The 26,121-nt window shown below is 39.3% G+C and overlaps 1 protein-coding gene across 51 annotated transcripts in view; it reads right to left on the bottom strand.

Annotated features, from left to right (window-relative positions):
* Map2 (microtubule-associated protein 2) overlaps nucleotides 1–26,121 on the bottom strand; it is a 258,569-nt gene that overhangs the window by 13,801 nt on the left and 218,647 nt on the right. For 12 of the 51 annotated variants that reach the window (XM_063266724.1, XM_063266731.1, XM_063266726.1 and 9 more), the window contains 6 exon segments: nucleotides 15,878–19,609; nucleotides 15,466–15,672; nucleotides 15,149–15,283; nucleotides 11,862–11,923; nucleotides 4,712–4,856; nucleotides 2,123–2,454 (listed from right to left, as the gene is read on the bottom strand). In XM_063266724.1, the coding sequence (XP_063122794.1) occupies nucleotides 2,123–2,454; nucleotides 4,712–4,856; nucleotides 11,862–11,923; nucleotides 15,149–15,283; nucleotides 15,466–15,672; nucleotides 15,878–19,609 (4,613 nt within the window). 51 annotated transcript variants of the gene reach the window in all.

The following is a 26,121-nucleotide window of genomic DNA, read 5'->3' as shown; positions in this document are numbered from 1 at the left end:
TATAAACTATTTCCCACTCATTCTATAAAGGAATAACAGAAACCTCTATTGAAACTCTCCAATGAACTTCCACACACAAAAGAGGCTTTCCGCACCCCTCGTGTTTGAGAAGATGCACTCTAAGGGGGTCTTTCAGGCAGAAAATGCTACAATGTGAGGCCATATTTTCTACAAAGATAGCACAATTTGTCAATATAATTATTATTCCGTCCACTACAAATTATGGAGCAAATATTTTCTCTTTGCCTTTCATCTTTCATCATGAAGAAATACCTCTTTCTTCTGCACCAAAAGTCACCGAGCCATTTCTCTATTGCGGGTTTTTTTCTGAGTTGTCTGGGGTTGAGATAGGGTGACTGCATCGAGCTAGCACTGGCTCAGAGAAAGAAGATGTTTAAAAACAACACCACAGTTTTAAAGCTATTTTAGTTCTTGATGCAATTTTGGTTAATATGTCTTAATTAGCTCTTCAGATAATCTCTAAGGAATAAGATGTTTTTAAACCAACTTTATGAATTACCAGCTTTTGTGAAAATCAACCTGTAGTGAGTCTAGAGACACAAATAAACTAAAAGAGAAAAAATGAATGTCCTCATATTTTTGTATCGATTTAATCTTACAGAGTCTTGCAAATCAATGACTAAAACCACAAGAAGGTTTGGGTATTGTTAGGGAACTCTCAAGGGAAATCGCATACTATACAATTTTTATGAAATGGTATCAATGCCTTTTTTATACTTATTAAATTTTCTTTAGTTTCTGTAGGTTGCTATAGAAATTACTAATATTTCTTTGTGAATCAAGAGATAGATAATCGATTTAAAAATCAAGATTCTCCAGGACACATAAAAGCCACATTTAGTGAAGGACAGTCTGAGGACATGGGGATTTTTATGACAAGGGAATCTGTCCTGTAGTCTCAGCATGTTGAGAGCTGAGGCAGGGGCATTAGTTAAAGAAGGCCAACTGGGCTTTGCAGCAAAACCTTGTCTCAAAACAGGTTAATCCGTTTTAGACATCTCTCTTTTAAAAGTCATAGCAAAGAACTTTCCATTTAAGGCTAATGAGATGTTAAACTGATTTTACTTTAGTTACTTTTCAAAATTATTTATATATAATACTAAGTATGCAATAGATGGGTATTTCTAAACAATCCCAAAGGTTTTCTTTATTAAATGGGGAATAACTGATGAATTTAAGAATAATGAGATTATTTTTTGTTTTTTTTAAATGACAGATTAAATTTGTTAGAATTTCAGTTATATTCTGGCTTTAAAGCTTTCTTACACCTCGTATTTTTGCAGCATCTTCCTGTGAAAATGTATCTGTTTGTCAGCGCACTACTACAGCTGTTCTTAAAGGGTCTCATTACCCTTTCCCCACTTGATTTATCAGTAAACTTTTCTTAAGCCCTTGGGCTTCCGAGAACAGACTTGCAATGTGAAAACCACTGAAAGTTGACGCCAAGGATGCAGTAGCAAGAAATTTTGGTATTGACGGTGGGCAGGAAGACTTCACACTTCAGCAAGAGCTTTCTCTGAAACCTCCTAAGATAGAATTTTCTTGGCAAGAAGGAAGGATGTCAGGAGTCAGAGTCAGAAATCATAGGAGACAAGTAGAGAAGTGACAGAAAAAGCACCAAGAGTCAGAGGAATCTGGGATCCAATGAGCATTCGAAAGGTACACGTTGCCATTTGTCCTTTATTTCAAGAATAATTTAAAAAGCCCTTTGAAGTTGAACCATCCCATACCATGTTAATATTCTGAGACATATTGAACGGTATTTGCCTCATTTTCTGCCGGGGCCACAAAGCTAACTTTAATATATCCATATCTACAATGCTGTAGAGACCCACTCCAGAAATCAGCTAAAGGATCCCTGCACATATGGTTTAGCCAACCAGCAATGACCAGGAGGAAATGACGTATCAAATGATTTAAAATAGATTTCCTAAGCTTGATTCTCCACAAGATCCAGACTCACCAACGAATGGTGACCCATGACCCTGTAACATCTCTGACTCCTGTGCACAAGGCTTTCAGGTTATAATGCACAACAAGCATCTTAACCATGAGTGGGATGGATCGTCTGCTATCAAGTGTGTGTTCATGGAGCTCTTACCTGACCCCCCTTAGGCTGGTATTTGATGTTGTCGGTTGATCCGATTTTGGACTTGACGTTCTTCAGGTCTGGCAGAGGTTGGTTAATGAGCCGAAGCTGCTTGGGAGTAGCTGGGGACTTTGGAGGAGTGCGAATGATGGCAACTTTCTTCTCACTGGGCACCAAGATGCCCGATTTGGGGGTTCCTGGTGTCCTGGGATAGCTCGGGGTTCCAGGGGTGCCTGGGGTACGTGAAGAGTAGCTTGGAGGAGTGCCAGGGGTGATTGCAGTAGATCCAGGGGTAGTAGGTGTTGAGGTGCCGCTTTTTCCTGCTCTGCGAATTGGTTCTGACCCTATGGTAATAAACAGGTAAGGTTCGTACACACACACACACACACACACACACACACGAACGTAAGAGGAAAGGAAGGAAAATCACATCAGAGAATTAGAAAGTTCTCAAGGTACTCTTCTTGCCACACAAAGTTAGTACTCATTTAATACTTAATTCAAATGCATTCAGAACTCTTATGAAAGGCCACAATAATGTTCAGAACCTCCTCTCCTTTCTTTAGGTTCATAAACTGGTGGTATTTTTGGATATAAGTTAATATACAAATTTAAAACTTGTATCTTTTTCCTATTTGGTCTCATAGTTCTTATTGGGAGTCCTTGGAAACTATTCTTCTGTTTGTATGATTATTGAGGCATATGAATGACCTGGAGTTAGATATAGCATGCATTTTTTTGGTATTATATGGATCCCTGATTGTGGGAAGACTCCTGAATGGTACATGGATCATTCATTTCTCCCTGCAAATACATCCATTCTGAGACTTAGATGTACACATGACACAGTAAATACACACTGTGCATTTACTTCCCATAATTTTAGCTTGTTAATCTCTCAGTTTGGATTGAGATCTCAGAAAGTTTCAAACTGACACATTTAGCAAGGGGCTTTATTGTACCTTGAGTTAAGTGAACCAAGCTCCCTGCCTCTATTGTATCCAGAATTACATATGCTTAATTCTTTCAGAGTTCACAAGATTCCTGCATAGTATTGTTTCCCTCAAATTCTTTTCAAAGGTTGCATAAATGCCAGGACATTACTGACTCTTAAATGTCCTCCCTGTTAATTTATTCCAAAAAGTTACTTGCTTTGGAAAAAGAGTTTTGAGTTGTCAAAGCCCTCCTAGCAAGCCTTCAAAGGATGCAAATATTTCCCCCAAATAAACAATGCTAAGCACACGTGCCACGATGACAATAACGTTTTCACTGTAGATAAACCACTAAGGGTCAGGTATGATAGTTACGTCTTACTAGGGAGATTATTATTAAATCTCTGTGAGTAAATGTTGAATGAAAATCAGCTACAATATAACAGTAGTGGCAGTTTCCATCATCCTACAGTAGTTCCTCGATTACAGAGATCTGATTTTCCATGTAGTTTTATAGAGCATTTATAGGGCATCCAGTTTCTTCTAAATCAAGATTAAGGTGTTAAGGAGAATGGTGAAGTCATCAATGGGCTGAAGACCAAATCCAACCAGGTATTAGCTGTACAGCATTCCACATGCTATTTTTCAGTCTGTTAGGTTAGTTTTTGTCCTTGGTTTGAAGCTGCTAACAAATGACCACAGGAACTGTTAACTCAATCAAGTAGAAAAGATGCCTTAAAGGCCTTGTATCTATATTGCGACACATGGTAGCCATTTTCATTGTATAGAAAAGGATAACAATCTGATACAGGATTCGCTAGATACTCTCAGCAGCATTGTAATCTACAGTGTATAACTCAACATTACACAGACCACACAGATCGCTGTAATTAAGCATCAATCCATTATGGGCTGGTAAACAAAAGGCATCAAAGATAACGTACGGGCCACATCGCATTAAAGGCAATTTGGCATAACATTTTTTTTTAAAGAAATGAAGTAGAATTCTCATTTTTTTCTCTGTGTGTATGTGTATGAATATGTTGTGTGGGTAGAAGCTCAAGGTCAATATCAAGTGTCTTTACTGTTTTCCATTGAATCGGGGTCTCATGGATTGCCTAAGTTTTCTGGCCACTGAGTTCAGGGATGCTCTTGCCTGCTCAGGCTTGTGGTTACAGATGTCCAGCACTGTGCCCAGTTTTATGCTAGTGCTACAGAGCCCAAAGCAGGTGCTTGTGGTTTTGTAGAAGTCCTTTCCCTACTGAATTTTCTCCCAAGCCTTGGGTTTTCCATTTAGATTTTAAGATGCACTATTCTAGTAAGAGTTAACAGTGTAGAGATGTATAAAGAAATTTAATGGGTGATTTTCTCTATGAATTTCTTTTCAGAATTGTTGTTTTAAGTTTGAATGAAGAGAGGAACATCCTTCTGAAAAAGCCTCTCTTGAACTCATATGAAGTATGATAGATATGAAGACATCTGTTGCCACTTCTTCCATTAACTGTTTTGACAGAAAGCATTATTTTGGAACAATCTACAATCTAGATTTTCTAATTTTTATCAGCAAAGATAATATCTTTTAAATACAGGTTTAATTTAAACACTACAAACTTAAGTAAGCTTCTTTTTCATTTAAAGGATTAAAGGGAAACAAAGTAGGATGACCTACTGGTGGTCCGTCGTGCTGAAGAGATGGAGCTGTTCAGAGAGAACGAGTTCTCCTCCCTGTCTCCTGATACGCCCCTGCGAGGAGGGAGGATGGAGGAAGGTCTTGGGAGGGAAGAACGTTTTTCTGGGCTCTTGGTTATTCCATCCTGATTAGCGAAAACAAAGATAATAGGTTCACTTTAATTATACAACAGTGCTCTGGCCATTTTTCCTGGCAAATTCTTTTTTGATACACCACCGACTTTACTATTAAAACTTTCTATTTCATTACTTCAAATTTATAGTTTCTGAGTTGTTCTGAGTTTTTTAAATCTTGAAGTGACATTATCAAAAATGAATTGTGATTTTTAGTTTTTAGACAAGAATGCAGATGGAATGAATTTACAAAACTTTTCTTCATAAATGGCTAATTTGACCAAAAGCTTCATTAGCATGATGATTTATTAGAATGAACTGGAAGGGAGCTTTGCAATATCACGTTACATTCACAAATATAGCTACCTATTCTCAAGATATCTGGCGGTAACTCTCAGTCTACTACATCAAGTTACTATTTCATTCTCACTGCAATGAAATATTATGCACATTTTTGAAAAGTATTTATTTATTTCATGTGTATGAGTATACTGTCCCTGTCTTCAGACACACCAGAAGAGGGCATCAGATCCCACTGCAGATGCTTGTGAATCACCATGTGGTTGCTGGGAATTGAACTCAGGACCTTTGGAAGAACAGTCAGTGCTCTTAACCTCTGAGCCATCTCTCCAGCCCTATTAAGTACATTTTAAAACTGAGGGATTGGGCTCAATGATTTAATGTAATTTTTTCAATTCCCACAGTTTTCCTGTGGCAGAGATGGTGGTGAACCCTGATGTGACTCATGGGGTGTCCTCGTGTCATACAGAATATGACTTGCTATTATTAGACTATACATTATCCATTGCATATGTTGTATATGGTACATGCCACAATGCAACACATTTTGTTTTGTTGGACTTTAGTTAATATTTCATAAAATAAATAAACAGAAAATTAACAATGAACAGGATCTAGATCCTTTGCATTTCCTTTTAATATGGAGACCATCCATCCAAGTTTTTTAGTTGCATTTGTTATTAATATAGTTTATTGTCAAGGCTATCATAGACTTCAAAATTTTATATCTTTCCTCTCGTAGATTTTTCTCAGTCATGGCATATAACATTCTCCCTGATTTTCTTCCTTTCTGCACCATTTGTTACCCTTCTTCTCATCTTGTTTCCTAATTCTGAGTAAGGCAAACGGTGTGTGAGGTGTGGTGTATTAAAAAACTGTCAGAACATGCAGCTTCTTTAGTCATGCTAGGGTAGGCTGGGCTGTATCATGGGGGGATTTGTACTGTATGTGGAGGATGAATCTTTAACAAAAGTAAAGCTCTAGCCATGAAAGAAACAGAAACAAGTATACAGTACATGAAGCTGTAAAGTAAAAGAAAAATTACTAAATGTATGAAGACATAAGAATATAACCTGTGACGTGAATATGTGAGAAAGGGGATGCTCACTGAATAGCATTTTTTCAGGTGATTTTCAGTCAAGAATAATTAAAAAAAATGTCAGCTACGTGTAAATGCCAAATCAGTGCTAAGCATCTGTCCTGTTAAGTGTCTAATCTAGTAAGGCAGTCATATTATTTACTTCTTTTATTTATTTATTATATATAAGTACACTGTAGCTGTCTTCAGATACACCAGAAGATGGCATCGGATCTCTTTACAGATGGTTGTGAGCCACCATGTGGTTGCTGGGAATTGAACTCATGACCTCTGGAAGAGCAGTTGGGTGCTCTTAACTGCTGAGCCATCTCTCCAGCCCTATTATTTACTTCTTTTCTTTCAAATATCTCAGCTGTTTATACTTCACCCACAGTATGCACGCAGTAAGCAATTGTTGAGTAGCAATGAGTCAGTGGAAGGATGGATACAGAGAAGAATGGGGGAACAAATAGTATTGGCTAGACATAGACAAACTGGGTTTGTGAAATTCTAAGACCAAAGTGTGGTACATGGTCACATTATACGGTACAGGAGTCAGTAATTCAGAAACTTGAGTTAAAGAGATGAATGATAGGACTCAAAATGGAAACAATGTAAAACAGTGATGTTTAATACTATTATTAGAGGTCCACATCATAGGGAAAAAAGACTATTATTATTATTATCTTTAATTTTTTTTTTTAGGAAGAAGCACATTGCTATCAAAATCTTTCTTGGCTGAAGACCACTCTAGATTTTGGTTCTGAAGTTTGGACTATCAAAAGAGGCATGACAATCCCAGAAAAGACAAGGTAGCCTATGTTTCTGAATAATTGTTCAGAAAATAGAATCATTTCAAGGTTTTCCTGTCTCTCCAAACAGATGGCTATTCTGAGGAGTCAGCTATATAAAGTTTGTAAAAGCAACTCCCACTACACATCTTATGCACACAGATATACATTCATAATGTATATTATTTTCAGTGAATTCACTTTGGAAGCAAGTTATTTATTTATCTGTGGCTTTGTAAAGTCAGGAGAAATACGCTGTATGAGAGGTTCCTTTTCTGGGAGGTGACTGACCACTGGCATAACGCCCAAACCAATTACAAACTGCTAATATATAGTTTTGTGAGTAAAATCACTCATCTCAGGGATTAAAATGAGAGTCTCTACCATCACGAATTCTACATTTCAAGGATGTGTTGACAATTTAAAAAAATGGGTCTAAAAGTTTGTGTAGAGCTGGGACTAATATAATTGTAATAAGGAAATCTTTCTATGACTTAGGTAAACAAATGATGGCAAACAGTAAATTCTGGATTGCCTCAAGGTTGTATATACAGCTCTTCTTTAACAAGAATAGATAATATTCTTTATGGATTTTATGTATGAGGTCTTCACACAATTTGTAGTAATCCAGGCCATGCTGTAGTTAGAAAGTGTTGCCTATAGGAACTGCTCTTCTAATAAGTGTAGCCTTTATGATGGTCACACCATCCACATCTTGACCATGTTTTTAAATCTTGGAACAATGTATACTTAAGGCCCAGTCATGAAAACTATTACGTTAAAGATTAAGAAAATATATTTTTAGATTATCTGCATTGACTTAATCAGATATATAATAAGGATTGTTATATGATATTGTTTTAGGAGCAGAGCATATCTGACCAAACTATTGTATTGTATTGTGTTGTGTTGTGTTGTGTTGTGTTGTATTGTAGTATAGTATATTGTATTGTATTGACTTAATATGATTCTTATGGATACACAACAGTCATATGATTTTAGGAATTCTAAGAGGGCAAGATCAGCACTAACGAGATTACCAATAAAAGGTTCCCAGGATTTAATTTACAGGTAAGATAAACCCTGGGGAGATTGCATACAAGAAAAGGTGCGTTGGATTCGTGGCTCTGATAGAGGTTATAGTGCATGCCACATGTCTCATGGAAGACACTGTTAGAAACAGAGACAGGGAGAGCAAAGCAAAAGAGATCAATTCAAATAATTAACTTGATTTGCCTGTTATACAATAGAGGATAAAACTGAGGTTTTCATTATAAGTTGTCACTGTACAGACCCTTCTGTGGAGAGATAAGCTTGCCCAAATGTGCATTTTCCTCCCTCCTCTACGGGGCCAGAAACTTGAGTGGGAAGTGTAATTGAGTGAGCACAAGTCATTATTTCAGCAGAAAAGAATGAATTTCAATAATGCAACCAGGAAAGAAGAATGGAATAACTGAACTGCCTCCAACTGAGAATGAGACGTGTAGTACCACCGCAAACCTACATGAAATAAACGATTGTGAGCTTAATGAATAGCAGCTGAAAACCCTGAGGTAGACTGAGGAGCTAGCCGTAAGTCGAACGACAAGGAGTGAAGGCTTTGGGAAATTTTAACAAAGTGCACTAGGTGTTAGGAGGTGGAAACAAACGATAAATCCAAAGTAGACACAGGAGAGTAAGCTTTCTCCAGAAACATGAGGTAGATCTGGAAGGGCAAGCACTAGTCTAGTTTCCAACATCGTATATAGATAGCATCTGTTCAGGTTAAGTGTGTCCACTTGAAACTTTTCCTAAAGAGGAAATTTTCAGACTCATTCTCTGTGTCTGTGATTGAAATTTCTTATATCTTAAAAATAATATCGACTAATAATTAATCCTAGTTAGTGAATACTGAATGACGCCTGTATCTAGGTACAATACTGTTTTGTAAAGTTACTATGTTTAACTTTCTCGACCACATTATGATATGGGAAGTTTTAGAAAAGTAAGATACAGGAATAAAAGATCACATACGCAAAAATACTCAGGACGGAGGCATGATGAAATACTATTTTTAAAATACTATATACTATTTTTTAAATACTAATCTTATTTTTTATACTATTTTTTAAAAAAACTAGTCATAAATAGTAGAGATCCAAATAGAACTATCACATTATACTCAAAATGCAGTTCCATATTTACTAAGGCAATAGATGAGTTCTGTTGCTTACTATTTATTAACACATCTGTCTAATTTATAAGTACTCATATAAGCACTGACTTTTTTCTCCTCATCAAAGACCCTCAGTTTGAGATGATTATCAAAAGTTTGGTGAATACTGGAAACAAAGCATTGCCTATATTAATAGGAAAGTAAAACCATAAAGTGTTACCATATTGGCTAAGCTAAGAACTATGATTTAAAATAAAATATAGAGTTGTAGAGTTGCCAAAATTGTCCCATAAGCTACTTATTGAAATCATTCAAATTGTTCATTGTAAATTTAGGATTTCATTAGTAGACCTTAATTGTTTTTCTTCCAATAATAAAAGAGCAAAAATACTTCATGTTGGCTTTTGTCTTTTTAAAATGTAGTGGAATGTCATGTTGTTATTAAAATGGTAATTAATAATGATTGTTATTAAATTAAAAATCAACATGTAGTGTTTTCTTTTGTTGTTACTAAACCTATAAAGAGGGAAAATTACTCTGTTTAATTTTCTCAATTAAATTATTATGCAGAAGGTTTTAGAAAATTAAGATACAAGAATAAAAGATGACATGGAGAAAAATATTCAGGATTTAGATATAATAAAATAATAGTTTTTCTTTTCTTTTTAAAAAAAGTGAGAAATAGACAGTAGAGGTCCGAATATCTCTATCACCTAATGGAATGTCATGTTATTAAAACGGTCATTAAGAATCCTCTCTATTAAATGAAAAATGTATACACAGTATTTTCTTTTTTTTCTTACTAAACCTATAAGGAGGGAGAAAAATAAAGACTTAAAAAATCAAAATGGTATTCCGAGATACCATTGGCTAATATGGGCTAATATCCACTTATCAGTGAGTGCATATCATGTGTGCTTTTTTTTTGTGATTGGGTTACCTCACTCAGGATGGTACTTTCTAGTTCCATCCATTTCCAATGAATTTTATGAAATCATTGTTTTTAATAGCTGAGTAGTGCTCTGTTGTGTAGATGTACCACATTTTCTGTATCTATTCCTCCGTTGAGGGAACATCTGGGTTCTTTCTAGCTTCTATTATAAATAAGGCTGCTATGAACATAGTGGAGCATGTGTCCTTTTTATATGTTGGAGCATGTTTTGGGTATATGCCCAGGAGTGGTATAGCTGGGTCCTCAGGTAGTACTGTCTAATTTTCTGAGCAACAAACTGATTTCCCATATGGTTGTACCAATTTGCAATCCCACCAACAATGGAGGAGTGTTCTACAGACCATATGAAGCTCAAGAAGAAGAAAGATTAAAGTGTGGATGCTTCAGTCCTTCTTAGAAGGGAGAACAATAGGAGGAAATATGGAGACAAAGTGTGGAGCAGAGATTGAAGGAAAAGCCATCCAGAGATTGCCACACATGGGTATCCATCACACATGTAGTCATCAAACCCAGTCACTATTGGGGATGCTAAGAGGTGCATGCTGACAGGAGCCTGATATAGCTGTCTCCTAAGATGCTCTGCTAGAGCCTGACAAATACAGAGGTAGATGCTCACATCCAGCCATTGGACTGAGAATAGGATCCCCAGTGGAGGAGTTAGAAAAAGGACTGAGGTAGCTGAAGGGTTTTGCAACCTCATCAGAAGAACAACATCAACTAACCAGGCATCCCAGAGCTCCCAGCGACTAAACCACCAACCAAAGAGTATGCATGGGAGGTACCCATGGCTCCAGGTGCATATGTAGCAGAGGATGGCCTTGTCAAGCATCAGTGGGAGGAGAGGGTGGATACGCCAGTGTAGGGAAAAGCCAGGGCGGGGAGGGGGGAGTGGGTGGGTGGTGGAGTGGGAGAGTGGGGGAGTGGGTGGGTGGGGTAGCGCCCTCATAGAAGCAGGGGTTTCTGGAGAGGAGACCAGGAAGGTGGATAGTATTTGAAATGTAGATAAAGAAAATATCCAATAAAAAATGAGAGAAAAGAAAAAGGTTGCACTGGAATGCTGCATAGCCTTAATTGGCTCCAGCACACATCTTGGGTGGACCATAATGGAGTCTCAGAGCTGCTCTAAGACCTAGGTCGAGAGTGCTGCTTCTTGTGTGCAAAGAGGTGTCACTGTGACCACAACTCATTGCCTTCATTTCTCAGGACACTTCAGGATCAATGTAAATTTTCATGTCTGTATCTCCCCAACATGTATGAGTTTCATTAGTACAATGCTTCAGAATGTCAAAATGATCTTTCATAAAGGCATACCAAATATTAAAAAAAAATCAAAATGGTAACTGTAGCCATCTCTAGTGAAATGAATTATAGTTAATATTACTTCTCGCTCACCTACATAGCTTCCTTTAGACTTATAATGAAAGCGTGAACTGGTATATTAATTATAAAAGCTAAAGTATGTTCTATAAAAAATGTAAGTGGTTTTTTCCTCCCCATTTTTGCCAACTCGCTGAGCAGTTTTCTGTATCTTATCTTGGTAACAGTGAGCAAATCTAGCTGTGTCCTCCCTAACTACCATCGTCCATCATTCTAGATGATGTCAGTTTTGGCTTGGATGCTACAAACAGTTCAAAGTGGACATTTAAAAATAAATACAATTGCTTACATAATCCCTAAACTTTGTAAGATATTGCACGAATACAAAAAGTAGAGTAAAGGAGAAGAGTGAACTTTACTCACAGTGACTTTGTCCTTCGCCTGTTTAAACGCACTGGGAGCCTGAGCTGATTCACCACTTGTTGCTGTTGAAAGGAAAAGAAAACCACAACTTAGTGCCCCAAACTCACATAAATGCATTTTCTGATATTTGGGTGTTCTTCCTTGCCATGAGACTAATGCAAAGTACAACTCTCTTGCTTTGGAGGCTCAAATTCAGTCGCCAAAGGAACTTGGGTGACAATAATACCTTAAGTGACTCCAACTCTAGTCTCTGCAGATTAACACAGACTTTGTCTGCGGAAGTGCAGGGAGCACAGTGCACACTTATTTTCCTGCGGGTCGCCAAGGTACTTCTGAGTATCTACCATATGCACATAGAGTCTTTTAGTCAAAAGTCACAGAACATCAAAGCAAATGCTACCTAGTTAAAGGAAAGGAGTCTGATTGTTTTTGGGGTTGGAATGATACAGAAATCTCAACCCTCCTCTTCTGGACAGACAGATCCTTCTGCATTTTACCTCCCAGGCTGCCATGACCAGCAAACCCTTTGCCTCTGCACGTCTTCACTTTGCATTATGATTGACATTCGTGTCTGAAGTCAAACCGTACCATAAGAAGGGAACGAGAACAGCTTCTCAGGGACAGGGAATGAGAGACTTCAAGTTCAGTAAGTACAAAATGTGTTCTACGCATGCACTTCCTGTATGACACAGTTACTGCATCTGTTACTGCTGTTTCTCGCGATGCTGTTGTTTGCTTCTGCTCTCAATTTAAAATTCCATCCCACCCTACATTTTGTGTGGATGACTTACCTGAATTGATAATCCTTTGTGTTTAAAAATAGCAGTGTATTTGACTGATGTCCTCAGAAGTAAAATACTCTAGCTTGTATGTTTACATTTATTTATTTATTTATTTATTTATTTATTTATTTATTTATTTATGGTAGAAAAATCTTCATGGGAAAAAAAATCCTTCTAAGCCCTCAGAGTAGTTCTGATAAAAAGGTCCTATACTATGTGAGTTGTTATATCAAGACAATGGCTGCCCATAGTCTATCGTATCAGGGCTGGCTGGGAGGACTTCTCAGTTCCTAGCATAGCAGTGAAAATGAAGCCTGAACTCCTTCTATGACATAGCTAAAGTTCCTGTAATGCATACGTGTAGTTTGCTTTAATTCAATGGCATCTGCTTTTTGTATGGCTTTCCTGCTCGCTTCTCTTGGTACTTGACTAGAATAAGGGGAGACTCCAGTCAGTCTGAAATTTTAAAAATCCTTTAAAGAATGTAAGGAGGGAGGGCTGGCTTTCAGTCTGGTAGAGTGAGTGCCAATGACATGCAAGCATGTCACATGAGTGATTTACGAACTATTTTATATTACCTTTGACACTGCGCAACTCTGACAGCATCTTTACCTTCTCAGGTAGAACACATATTTCTTAATGTTGAAGCCCAGAGAATACAGTTCTCAAAGCATTTGTCTGAGTAAAGTAGAATTCCTGAAAACATGACCTACTTAGCTAATCAAGATACAACATTTGGAGTCGTATGCTAACTCCTGACTTCTAACTTGGAAGTGCTCTGTGCCCTGAATCTTTCTCAAGGTTTGCTTATAGAACAATCTTCCAAATTCAGATCTTGGCTAGGGTATTGTTCTTGCATAAAGAATGCCATATGGTTCCTATATGTAGATCACAAACACACACTACTTGAAATTTTGGCCAAGCATGCTATTGTATGCTTGCAGTCCAAACATTGGGGAGGCTAAGGCAGGAGGATCATGAATTCAAGGCTGACCTAGGCTATGTACAAATACTTTGTTCAAAAAGCACCCTAAAACCCAAGCCCTAAATATAAAATCCAAACAAACGAAAAAAGTAGCGACTTTTGGTAGTTGTTCTAGAAGATTAATTACTCTTGATTTTTTTTCTCAGTAAGGTTAATATCACTGCTAATCTTTAAAGTGATCCAAAACTTTGTATGAAGCCATTTGCAATGAATAATTAAAAGAAGCAGATGTCTTGCTGATATTTTGTAGACTATAAGAATATCCACATAGATACTAAAACATTAAAAATTAAGATTATCATAGCATAATTTGGTACACAAAGTAAATACCCTAGTACTCTACAGTGAGATTTCAAAATAAAATTGCATTGTAGGGAGCTATATAGATTTTATTATGATTTATTTTTATTTTATGTGTATGGGTGTTTTGTCTGAATATAAGTGTACAAGGTATGTACTGTGCACACAGAGGCCAGAAGATGGGGTTGAATCCTTTGGAATTAGAGTTATAGATGCTGTGGACTGACATGTGGGTACTGGGAACCAATTTCAGGTCCTCTGTAAGAGGAGTGTTTATAAAAAATAAAGCCATTGTTAAAGCTCATTTCCTGATGATTTCTCCCATGCTTTATTCTTTTCTTCTCCTAGATTCCTATGCTTATGGGTGTGTATATTTGGGAGAGACAGAAATAAGCAGAAGGCCAAACAGAAATGTCTCTTCCCCCCATCATACGTTGCCCAGGTCTCTCAGTATAGTCCAGGCTGGACCCACACTGGAGATCAACCTACAGATCACTTGCCTCATGTTTATGGCTTATTTAACTCATTCTTAAAAGAGTGAATCTTCAGTTGAGAATTCTGCACATTGAATTAGATTAGAACATTTGACAGTTTGAATGAACATCTTTAAGAAAAATCTCAAAGATGAAACACGGGAGATTGAAAAGGTGTTCACTTTGAACATGGCGAATAAAATCTGATAGGACAGACATCACTTTCTTTCTTCTTCTTTTCCATCTAAAGAAAAATAATCTTGAAAATTAGTCTTACTCCAAGGGGCTTCTCATTTCCAAAGTCTAAGTCAGTATACATTGTCTCAGTAAAGTCAACACCAGTAACAGATTTGGCAGTAAAAACAGAGAAAATAGGACAGATATACATGGATTTAAGCATGAAGGAGATAAATAAGCAAAATAATGAAAATGCATACCACGGTTAAATTCATCGCCACCGTCTAACCAAACACACAGAATGAAAAGAGGGATCCCCAGAACGTGACAATAGAGCACAATGCCAAGATACAATCACTGCTATGTCTGAGCATGACAAAGAAACAGATGGTCATGACCTCTTCTGCAGGGAGGAAAAAAAAATAATGATACAAGACACTTAATAGCGAAACTGTTCATGATTGCTGAGATTTGGAAGTAAAACAAAATGAAGAAGCTTCTACAGTAATGAGACTTAAAACAAAATACACATCTATGTTTGCCAGCCACATTGCAGAATTGAACAGTCACCTGTGGTTTTCCGCTTAACACAGGAGAGATGAGTTGGTCTAGTGTATTTGATAGCAGGTTTTAAAATGAGTTTCCTGGAAGGAGAGTGGGCCTGAACTTCTGATTTTTTAGCAAGTTCAGCCTTCTTATAAACTGCTATGAATAAGAAAACACACAAAAAAAGCATACCATCAGGAAAGAAAATAAACACTTGGAACAAAAACTGAACAAGACTTTTATAAGTAACCAGTTAGGCAAGTTGCTTTGTCAAAAGAGCAATAACAAATTAATTTAAATAAAAAACCACACATTTTAAAAGAAGTGATTGTTAAATGAACCTTTTTTCCTTCTCACTTCATCCCTGGAGACCGTGCTAGGTTCCTTTTTAGCTACTTTTCTTTCAGGAGTGGAAATTCTGCCTCTCCCAGTTTTAAAAGGTTTTTCTTTTCTATGTTTCTCGAGAGACGGTCTCCGAGCTTCCTTCTCAGCTCTCTCCTCTTTAGGAATAGTTTCTAACTGCTCTGTCAAGATGCTTCTATCATCATCTGCGGATCAAAGCAAACCATGGCAACAAGAAGAGTGAGAACATTAGTGAGAGATGTACAAAACCCTTCACATACTTAACACAATGTAAAGTAAACAGTGACTTATATATATATATATATATATTTTTAAATGTTTAAAGTTAAAACCAAACTTCCCACTAGGCTACCGGGTCTTATTTGGGAGAAGATTGAAAAAGAAGCACACCTTGAGTGTCCACCCACAGGCTGTCGGCATCCATAATGGAGTCATCAATGGTGGTCTCATCTTTGTAATCGTCGTAGGTTTCTGTTTTATATTCTGAGAATGGAACCTCTTCTTTCTCAGGGGTAGCTGGAGCATCTGGAGAGCCATCCTTGGGCTCTGCCTGGGCTTCTGCTGCCATCAGTACTTCAAGCTCTTCATCATGAGGGTATGGTCTCCTTTCTTCCTCAGGCTGAACTGGAGCGGCAAAGCGCACACTGTGGGATCCCAACTCTCCCTCATCAGTCGTGGTTTGTACTACAGTGATGAAATCATCCTCGATGGTTACCACGGACTCAACCACACCTTTGTGCTCCCCTGGGCAGGTCTCCACAAACTCCTCCCTACTTCCTGGAACAAGCAGGTCGGTGATCTGGAGGGTGTCTGAGCGGAAGAGCAGTTTGTCATATTCTCCCTCAGCTTCGATCTCTTCTTCCTCACCTCGAACCTCTGCTGGTTCGGACACAACTGCTTCAGGCTGTGGCTGGGTGACATCAGAAGGTATGGCAGGTATATCCGGAGTCTCTGTGCTCTCTTCCTTTGGCAGCTGAATAAATTCCATCTGGACCTCCGCCTTCTCATCAATGGATGAATCAGCTTCGGAAACTGGAGGTGGGCAAGGGATTTCTACAGACAGTTTGAGGGCAACTTCATCTTGTATCAGTGATGTCTCTGGAGATGTTTCTTTCTTGCCCTCATCAGGCTTCAGGGACTCCATGGTGAGGCTTTCATGCTCACCACTAGACTCATAGGACTCTTCTTTGTCCACAGCCTCCTGATGCACCAAGTCAGGCTTTGCCACCTTCTCTTTGACTTCTGTTTCACTGACTTTGGCACCATCCTTCACGTGGCTGGACTCAATACCCATGAATGAATCTGTTTCCTGAGGTGCTTCGGATGAGAGAGTCAGCTGCTGATCAACCTCGAACTTAAGCTCTATGGTTTTCCCAGCATCTACACTCATCCCAGAAGCCATCTGTCCAAAGTCACTGACTTTTATATCTAATGGACTCTGATCATCTTTCTTGGCAGCAACATCTAGACCTTGGTCAGCTTTTGTGGTTGTTTCTACCTCAGCTACCTCTGGCACTGAACTGAGACCTTTCTCTGCTCTCTCAGGTGCTGTTTCTTTAGTTGTTATCAGTTCTTTGGCAGAGGTTTGCTCATAGGTTACACCTAATCCGAAGAGCTCTACTTTATCCCCAACCTCTTCTGACTCCTTGGCATGTTCTTTTGAATCAACATGCTCTTCGCTCTTTTCTAGGACAGTATCCAGCTTGTCATTAGCTTTCCTGTCTTGGTCAAACTCCCTACTCAGTCCTGATTTGTCAGCAGAAGAGGGTGGAGATGCCTCTTTCTCAGCAGTGAATTCATCTTTGACTCTTCCAGCAGCTGCAAGTTTTACCTCAATTAGTGAAAGGTCAGTGGCCAAATCTCTACGGACTTTGTCATCGGTTCCTTCATAAAACGAACCACTCTCTCCTGACAAATTCTCACTGTCTTGAACTGGCGATGGGAGAGGGACTGTGTACTTGTTGAACACACAGTACCCCATGTCTTCAAGTTGACTGTCTGGTTTTACGGGTTGGCTGTCATCAGCAACAGGTGGCAAACCAGTACTGCTCTCTGCAACCACAGCCTCCGATGGGACTGATTTCCTCCTGGCAACCTCAGCATCTGCACTCACAGAAGCTAATCTGGACCTGGTCCCTGCTAGATCTAGCATCTCAGGCAGGTCAGGGGCCATGACAGTGCCATTTTTGTAATATTCTTTGGCTGGGAAGGGTGACTCGGAGGATGTTTCAACTTGGGTAGTTTGCCCTCCAGTCACTTTTGCTTGCTCTGTCTTATCTTCTTCCTCTTTGCTCTCTATTGGAAAGCAAGGAATCTTCTCCACTGCAGGTGTGGTGGGGGGCAGGTAATCATCTCCTTCATCCATGCTTCCGCTAGTGTTGGTTAGAATATCAGAAGCCAGAGGGGAAAGATCATGGCCCCGGCCAAAGTTAAACCCAAGGGCAATAGAATCAAGGCAAGACATAGGCAAGTTAATGGACATGCTTCTCTGTTCTATTGCAGACCTTCCGCCCAGCCCCAAGCTTCGACTAAGTGTCAGATCATCTTTGTTCTTACTATGAAGGTCCCTTTTCTCCCCATAAACTTTGGGGTCAATAGTGAACATTCTTTCTTGAGGAGAACTTGGTTCTTCAGGTAACTCGGACGGATGATCAGATGTATAACTCTGGGCAAGAGTGCTGTACCCTGCTTCGTGTGCTGGAGGACTAGGCTGGGAAGCTTTTGCCAGAAGTTCCTTTTCATCTTGTTGGTTCTTGGGAGATACAGTATCAAGAGATTCCTGGGCATTTCCTCTTGAGTCACTCAGCTCGTAGTAATCACTGCCCAACCCAGTGCTTCTGGTCACATCTTCTTTCAATGCAGATGTTTCAAAGTACTTGGACATCCCTGATTTATCTTCATAAAATGGCATCTCAACCTCGGCTACTGTTGCAGACCCAGCGCCTTCGAGCTTACTCTTGTCAGCTATATCCTCTTCAAAAAGTCCCTGGATTTCTCTCTTTTCACTTACTGCCTCTGGCTCAGACGTAACCTTTTCCAAGGTCTTGGTGGCCATGGCTGCATCTGTAACTGCCTGTTCTAGACTTATAGGAAAGGAGTCTTGTTTTAATGCTTCGATTGTCTGTTCTTCGCCTTTCTGGTCTTCTTTGGAGAAAGAATGCTCGGTGGAAGTCTGAATTACACCTGCTTTATCATCTTTTAATTTCAAGGATTCCTCTTCTTTTGCCACAGTTTCTTCGATGGAAACCTTTGATGTCTCTTCAAGCTTTGTCTGTGGTTCAGTTTCAGTGAGTGTAGGTTCCTGTACACTGGGTGTCGAAGTCTCTTTTTTCTCTTGATCTGTGGTACCCTTTTCTTCTCCTGAAATGTTCTCCCCGACAAAGCCTTCCACAGCTGGACTGTGAACATCTCCCAGTACAGTGGTAGCTTCTGAGACAGGAACATCTGCCACTTTGTCTGCTTTATCTTTCTGTGGCTCCTCATCTTTAGAACTCTCTTTGGAAGTAGCTGAACCACTGGTGTCCTGCAGAGACATTTTGTCATCTGATTGGAAGAAGACAGGGGCAAAGGGTTGTGACCCTTCTGTGACTCTCTCATCTTTCACAGTATCTAAGGGAAGAGTGAAACTTCCACCGTGGAAGGGGCTAGGCATGGGAGAGTCAAACTGCTTTCCTTCCCATCTTGGGATATCCTCCAGCACATCTTTTTCCCTCATGGGTGTCAAGGGGCCAGGAGATATTGGGGCAGCTAAACCCCATTCATCCTTCTTTGATTCCACGGGCATTTCGATGAACCAGTCTTTCTGATCTTTTGGAGCTAGGGGCTCTGCGGAGAGGCCAATGCTAGGTACTGTTATGCTTGGTTCTGTGATCTGTTTTATGTCTTCCAGGTTGGTACCGAAAGTCTGCGCAAATGGACTGGCAGGCGACTTTTCTCCTTCCATGTCTTGGGGATCCTTTTTATCCTGGGGAGTTTTACTTGTGTCCGGCTGAGGAACTAAGGCAGCGTGTTCAAAGTCTTCACCAGGCTTACTTTGCATCTTAAACTCCGTTTCCTCCTTGTCTAAAGGCTCAGCGAATGAGGAAGGCAATTTCTGCTGCTCAGGGAATTCCATCTTCGAGGCTGTAAGTAAATCTGAAGTAATCGAGTTGATTTTCAAATCAGATAATAGGCAACAGCTCTCAGGCACTTAGCTTAAAATCATATTTACACATAGGAAATGAATGGGAGGGGAAGAGGGAAGCTATGGACCATGCAAGCATGCTGCCCACTGAGAAATGAGCATGGAAATGTCAGGACTGGAATCTCTATGTCCTAGCACTGAGGGAAGTCTTGTTCTAAATGAATTATAGAAAGAGTTTGCCTCAGGCTACTTATTCTTTTTGCTTATTTGGTCTCTTTTAAATAGTATATAGTGCATAATTACCTGGAAAATGAAGAATCATCTTCATTCCATTAATAAAAGTTGAAATTAATCCACATCAAGGAACTAGACAAATAGGACACTAGAACATGTATATGAAAGGTATTTACTGAATAGTGCAAATTTTCTCACTTGAAAATACACTGGAAGGCCGTAGGGTAAATGCCAATAAATGCATAATGATACAAGTATTTGGAGTTTTAGGTACATGATGAAAAATTAGAAGGATCCATACGGAAAAACTAAAAGTTACGGCCATAAATGTTATAGAAGATAGCAGAGATTAAAGTAAACATTTGATGCTGATTTTGTATACATGATCTAAGAATTGATGAGCCAGTTTATACTTAATCTAAAATTTTAATCCCAGCATGGCTTCTAGATTACAATGGGAAGGCACACGAGAAAGACATTTTTCAATAGTCAGCTATTATAAAATCCTTCTCCCCAGGGTCCTGATTTCATTCCCTGGACATAGCTAGGTAGTAACATATTGGCTAGTACTGGCCCAGATAATCTTTACATCAAATAAACGGCATGCTCTTGATTTTATTGATATGCCAATCCAAGAGTTTCTGGCATCCCAGTTATATTTTAAATCATTTCCTGAGGTCACTAGAGCTAGGAGACATCTGACAGTGGCTCTCTTGGAGATGGGCTTATTATGATCTGATAGACTTGTGTGTCCTGTTGTAATGAGAGCAACAAAATATTGTAAACTTGTCATGAAGGCTAGATGAAGGAAAACTTAAGCGATACAGGCATGATAAAAGGGTTGGCTGCCCTGGAGAGACAATGACAGGAGGAGCACCAACAGGGTCTCTGAAGGAAACCAAACCAGCATTTGTTGAAGCATAAAAACAAAGCACTCTGTGGCTGCAAACAAAAGCGATCCTATCATTTATGCCCGTTTGCGCGAAAATCCAGCTCTAGGGTTTGAAAAGAAAAGCATATGGATTGCTGTCCCAAAACGTAAAAACAAAATAATACATGTATTAGCAATGTGACTGGCAAACACTGGCGATGAGGAGGGAGGGGATAAACCAAGAAGAGTTCACACAGCATCATCAGCCTGCAGCAAAGCGTATTGTATCATGGCAAAGGACAACCAGCAGCAGCAGGGGACAACCAAGCTCTCACAGCACTGTGCAAGCCACACTCTCTGCTCTTGAAGCCTGAAATGGTGGTCTTATGATCATGAGAAGACCCAGCGGGAGGACCAGCGTTGGAAAGGCATTCGCTTAGTGAGATCCACGGCAGCGCAGCATTTGCAGCACACATGCAAATCCTGACAGACACACACCTTCCTTGGCAGAGGAAGGGATTTCTACTTCTGGAGCCACCTCCGTGACCTCTTTAACACTTTTCTCATCAGGAGCCCCTGCCAGGGCACTGTCTTCTGGAACTATCTGCGCCTCTGCGCTAGATTCCACTCGGCCCTCACTGAGGCCCTGAGGGTTGTCTGAGGATTTAGCAGCCCCACATTCTCTCCCAGGAAGGGCAGCAGGCTCCATTTCCTCAGCCATCACACCCTCTAGAGTTTCTTCTTCTTGGGAATGAAAAAGATGTTGACGTCATGACCACAGAACAGCACACAAAAGGACAGAAATATTATTCATGGAACACTTTCAGCTCCATTTGTATAAACTCTCCGCCGCATTAGGCATATTTTCCTTTCCCATCTGGATGAGCAAATTAATAACCGAACGACAGACACATTATGTACTTGCTGGGAAACTATGATGCATAATATGCTGATAGAAAGGCCTTTAAAAACTCTGATTAAAAGGCTGTACTCCACATTTTAAAACTCGAGAGCTGAAAGGGTTTTGTGGTTCGATTATCCTTAGTGAGAATGGTAGTATCATGAGCAATGGTCATGGGTTACTGGTTATTAGAGATGGTGGTGTTGCTCCAATAGATGATGGTGAGAAGAAAGATGTACTGCTGCACTGAGAAAAGCCTTCCGATTGGTTAGACAGGGGCCATTTTCTCCAATGGAGGAAGTCCCTACAGAAGAATTCCCGACTGCTTTGTTTAAAAATGTATAATCTTTGCGAAACAATTTTAGGTATAAAACAGGCTTAGCCTCAAAGTGATACCTACTCAATTGCTTTACATTTATTACAGAGTACATCAGCATACTCTGGATATAATATTTCTAAGGAAGGGCTATAAAAGTCAACTTATGTTGCCTCCATTGAATTATGTGAGACTCAGGAAAATAACTATTGGAAGTAAAAATAACTTTTAACTTCAAAACTATCATTTACAAAAATATTTTCCTTCATATACAATTGTTTCCATACTACTTAGTAATAGTTTGTATGCAGTTACTAAGAGAAAGTGTCCTCATAAACATTGTTTTCATACTACTTAGTAATAGTTCGTGTACAGTTACTAAGAGAAAGTGTCCATATCAGCAATACAATCTTACTATGCAATTCAAAATAAAACTACTAAGGAAAGATGACTGAGAGGCATCCAGAGTGCCAAAAATATCCCCCAGAAAATATAAATAACACACAAAAAAGTCAGCCTTTAAATGCAAACAGCAAGCTTCTGAAGGCCATGAATTATTTTATCCATTTGCTTCTCATATACAATTCAAATGTTCATAAAAATAAGTGAATCCACTTTGCCCTTTAATAAATGAAAGGAAGCTGTTTTAGGAGTGGGAAGGTTCTTATGGTACTTCCCTAAAACAATTGGATGTTGTGCAAAAGGCCCTGTGGGAAACAGTACAGATGGACAGGGAAGAAATTTTCTTTTTAAAGAAATACTAACACTTTGAAAGATGGGAGAACTACCTCATCTATCCATGCATTTACCATGCAGATATTTGTGTGTCTGTAATTTAAATTTGTAAGAGACATTTTAAAAATTCCAACTCCTTATTATTTAGGAATTCGTTTATGGTGCACATATTTTGATTCTAGTTAGAAGAACTTTAAGCATATCTAACTGCACCAAGACCAGCTTACTAATGAAATATAGCCAAGTTAATTTACAAGTTTTCAAATCCATGTAATATTTTGGCCTTAACATTTTAAATTTGGAATTAGGTCTGTTTGTGTCCTATTTACCTATCTGTTAATTAGAAACTTCCCACAGCATTTTTCTCCTTACACTGTTGAAAGGTCTTAGTTTCATGTAATGCTGGGTACATTTCTTAGGGTGTCAGCTGTTGGAGTTCGCTGTTCTCATGCATGTGGCTGGTGAGCTGCAAGTGGATTCCTTGTTGCCTTGGAATTGCCTGTCCCATGTTCTATCACCACACATTGTCCATTGTCCTACATGAAAAGGAGCTCTTCTGTATCTAACAAGTCAAGGCTTCACCTGAAAACATTTCTGTCTAAGCCAAAAATTTTTTAGTTGTACTTTCATGTGTGTGTGTGTGTGTGTGTGTGTGTGTGTGTGTGTGTGTGTGTCATGTTGGAATTGAACAAATAGAGGCTCACCATCACTTAATATCACTTTCAGGATAGCCAATTATACACAGGTAGCACAGCTTTATGGAACAAAGGCTCTGGGTCAAATCCTTCATCCCTCCAGCTCTGCCTAGGTGAGTTGAGATACAGATATTTTGGAAGCTTCCACAGGTTCTGACTTATTGATGGGTAGATATAACCCATAGCATTTTTCTGCTCTAAGTAGGTTCTTTATCCTTTATTGTTTTAAAGATCAAGTGTATGAATATAGAAGTAAAACAGTGACTTTCATTTAATGCTGGCCCTAGTAATAATCTATATCCAAGGTGGGGGAATCAAATAATATTAAGGTCATTTTCTTCAGTTTAGGTAATAATGTTCTTACCCAATAATGCATTTGAAAGGAACAAAGAGGCATCCTTGTTTAATTGATTTTTTTTTATTTCTTGTTCCCTTTTCTCCTCCCTTCCCTCTCATAGGAGCAATAATGAAAAAAAGAAAAGGAAGTGCTTGTTTGTTTCATGTTACAAATGTGTTTCATATCAATTTTGAGGCATTTCGGTGGGTGACTCTTTATATAGGGACTTCACTTTCATGTGGACAAAACAGGCTTATGCCCCACCCCCACCCCCACACAAAAGCACACCGAACATGGTGATGTATGTGGACAGAGCTGCAGGCTGTCGAGGAGGAGCAAAAGGGCACCATGCTCCTGTTCACCTTTCTCCTGGCCTAAGTGGGCCTGTGCGCTCTGTGCTGTGACACTGGGGGGCACACTAGTCCACTCTGAGCTGAACAACGGATGCTCATAGTACTCCTCATCGGAACCGTAAGGCTCATCATCGGGCACAGACACGGAGATGGAAGGGGCTAGAAGCCTACGCCTCTCCCCGCTGGTGGCAGGTTCATGGCTGGGGAACCTGTGTAGAGGACCCACTTGATCCTCAGCCCCTTCATCTACAAACAGATACACAGGAAGAAACTGCAGGGAGAACTGGACAAGACAGACGTGAGATCAGACAGACGAGACAGACACCTACAGGACACAGAGGGTCACCAAAGAAGCACAGGTGGATAGAAGGGGCTGAGGCGGACCAGGCTGATGGATGATGGAAGGTAGTGAATGGTGCATCCTTTGCTGGGTACTTAATTTAAACTACCACTTAGGAAATTTTGCCATTGATCTAAGACAATAAAAAACACCAGAGCCCTGCTGAGAAATAGAAATATCTGCACATTCCCCTCTAGTAATTCAGAATAACCAAGGAAATATTGGAACAGAAACAAAGTGTCACAAAAACAAATGCAGTCTTGGAAAGAATCTCCTTCCTGAAGGAGAATTCTAAGTCATGCACCAATACAATAGAAATTAAGAAAGAGAAACAATGTCAGCATATCATGGTCTGATCAATTATTGGAAAAAGGGCTTCTGAGTGAAACTTTGATTATCTACTCATGTACAAATACTTAGCAATTTTGTTATTCTAAGTTTCAGTTAATGATTTCAACCAGAAAGTAATACATTTCTTTAAGGTCACATTGTAGATTATTCTGTTTAGGAGCACTTGTACTTTCCTATGGGTCAACAAGAGTTAGGAATGTTTTGAATGAACCCTATTTGGCTTTTGATATAGATGCTGTCTCTCAGTCCAGGTTCCTAGTATAGTCACTAATTACCATTACTTATCTCTAGACCTAAGTTAAAGTTTGTCACCTTCAACAACAGAAACAAAACCTATAATATCTCTCTGTGTAAACTTTTGACTTTAAACATGCAGTTTTATGGCACTGTGTTGCAAAACTCTGCAAATGCAAAGGCAACTGGAAATAGGTTTGAAAACATGAGTATATCATCATAATACTCTATAGACAGAATGCTTCTAATTCCTCAGCATGTCAGTTATTAATCAGCCAATAAGTTATTGATAGTTCCAGGGAAGTTGTTTCTAGCTGGAGGCTCAGAAACTTCTCAGCCATGGTATTTACTATACCATGGGAGAGAACCCCAAAATGATGCCTGCTATTCTTAGTAGCAGCTGAGCAGATAGTTTTTCAGGGTCTGATGTGCAACAGAGACTAGATGGTAGTTCTGGGCTTGTGATGTGTCCCTGTTAGTCACGTGTTTCCCAGTGGGCCACCTCCCCTCTACCCTGGTTTTTTATGAATGAAAATTACTTATAAAATGTCTAAGCTGTTCAACCAATGTCATGGGCCATCAATTAAGTAAAAGGGGGATATACATTTCCCTGCTTTTCACCATTTGCTTTCTGGGAAGCAAAGAAGACTACAACGCAAACACCAACATTGAGAACTGAGGGCAGGTAGTGAGGAGTTCCTCGTGGATGTTTCAACTTTACTGGAACATTTGGCTTCTGTGGTCATCATTGTCTCATTTTAAGTGCCAAGGCATAAAAACAGCTCAGAAGTCTGTAATAACTCAAAAGAAGCAACAGTTTTCTTTTATGAACACTTATTCTGATCCTAGAATGGCAGAAACATCTGTGGGGTTTTATGGGCTTTTTTTGGCTCCAGTGCAAAGACCATTTCCCCTTAGTCTCTATCTTCAGATTAAGGCAGTCTCAAAAGGGACACTTGGCCAAGTCCACACCTCTCCTAGGACTGTGTGCGCTCTAAGAACTCCAAGTTTCTGCTCAGAGCTTGTGAGCAAACTCCAGAGCGAAGTCAGGAAGTGGTGTGCAGGAGTTTGGATGGGGGGAGTTGAGGGTGGGGTGGGAAATGGCTAAGTATGAATAGTTTACGAGTCTCTAAGCAGGAAGACA

The sequence above is a fragment of the Rattus norvegicus genome, chromosome 9 (assembly GCF_036323735.1).
Source record: "Rattus norvegicus strain BN/NHsdMcwi chromosome 9, GRCr8, whole genome shotgun sequence".
NCBI lineage: Eukaryota > Metazoa > Chordata > Mammalia > Rodentia > Muridae > Rattus > Rattus norvegicus.
Note: the sequence above shows the minus strand (reverse complement) of the source record. Positions and strands in the feature narration are given on the sequence as shown.